The 1,420-nt window shown below is 56.1% G+C and overlaps 1 protein-coding gene across 1 annotated transcript; it reads left to right on the forward strand.

Moving 5' to 3' along the window:
• Positions 1-172: 172 nt before the first annotated feature.
• GLOTRDRAFT_16193 (uncharacterized protein) lies at positions 173-763 on the forward strand (the record flags this gene model as incomplete). The annotated part of the gene is made up of 1 exon (XM_007873576.1): positions 173-763. A coding segment is annotated over one exon (591 nt), but the record flags the coding sequence as incomplete, so codon positions are not given.
• Positions 764-1,420: the final 657 nt, after the last annotated feature.

Raw genomic sequence — 1,420 nt, forward strand, 5'->3', positions numbered from 1 at the left:
GTCCTCGACGGCTCGAACTGGCCTACCTGGTCCGAGCAAATGATGGCGTACCTTATGTCCCAAGGCCTCTGGGGGAAGTGTTGATGGCAGCATCACGCAGCCAGCTGTCGTCGTCTCCGGTACTACCAGGAACTCTACCGCTGCTGACGCCTGGAAGGAAAAAGACGTCAGGGCTATCGGTACGATCCATCTTCGCTGCTCTCCCGCCGTCGCCTCCTACATAAAGGACAAGAAATCGGCCAAGGAAACTTGGGACCAATTGTCTTCCCTCTATTCGTCTATGTCCCTCGGCGCCATTTACAATGAGCTGCGGGGGGCCTTATCGACGAAGATTCCGGCCGATCAGCACCCTGCTCCAGCCTTCGCGAAGATATCCAAACATTTCGACACTTTGGAAGCGGCCAAAGTCAAGATTCCCACGCTTATTGAAGGTCTAATCTGCCTTTATGCACTCCCCAGCCGCTATGAGAACGTTGCGCAGATGCTGGTCCAAGCTACCTCTGCTGACAACATGGGCATAGGTGCGGTACGGGAAGCAGTTACCACTGCTTGGGACCAGTCTCAAGGCAAGAAGCCTGAGAAACTCGGTGCGCACAAGATCTCGGCGGTGAAGCGTAAGCCGGGTGATCCCTCCTTCTCTTCGCAGCAGCAGCAGCGCCCTCAGGGCAGCAGCAATGCGCGAGATGGGAAAAGGCGCCCTTATCGCGGCAAGCGTGCAGGCAAGAAGCGTCAAGGGCAAAACCACGATCACCACCATGCCCACGACGTCCTGATCGCCTCGACTGTCTCCCTTCCTCCTCCGACCATCGCTCACGTCCTTGACATCGCACCTACTGGCAGCAAGACTCGGACGGTCAAAGAGAAAGGTCCGTTCCACCCGCCTCCTTCGGCGGATACCAGTCACTACAACAACAAGCGTATCAAGAAAGCCTTCAAGCTCGCGCGGGACCTCGACATAAGTCCCACCGAAGAAGATATCAAGGTCTTGGACGCTCTTGTCGGGCAAGTCGATCCGGACCCGGATATCGACATGGAGGATGCCGACTCTGTCGCCTCCAGCCGCGCGTCCAAGCGTGCTCGCTTCGAAGGAGTTGCTCGCGCGGATGACGCTGCGGACAGCGACCACGACGACAACCAGTCTATCGACTGGGGTAGTGACAAGGACCAGGGGGAGACTGTCAGTCTCGGCGACGAGGAAGACCTGGACCGCACTATTGCGGAGGCTGCTGGTTTTGACCAGAATGCCTTTATTGACGAGCACTACTCGTACGTGCCATCTTCCCCTTTACAGGACTCCACTGACGCGCCATCACAGTTAGGGCAGCGTAGTGTAGATCTAAATTTGAGTCCTGTAACGTTGGCATTAATATATTGCACTCATGCGCAAACTTATGCTGCGTGTGCAAAATGTAAGGGGAAA

Source organism: Gloeophyllum trabeum (genome assembly GCF_000344685.1).
Source record: "Gloeophyllum trabeum ATCC 11539 unplaced genomic scaffold GLOTRscaffold_00343, whole genome shotgun sequence".
Classification (NCBI taxonomy): Eukaryota; Fungi; Basidiomycota; class Agaricomycetes; order Gloeophyllales; family Gloeophyllaceae; genus Gloeophyllum; species Gloeophyllum trabeum.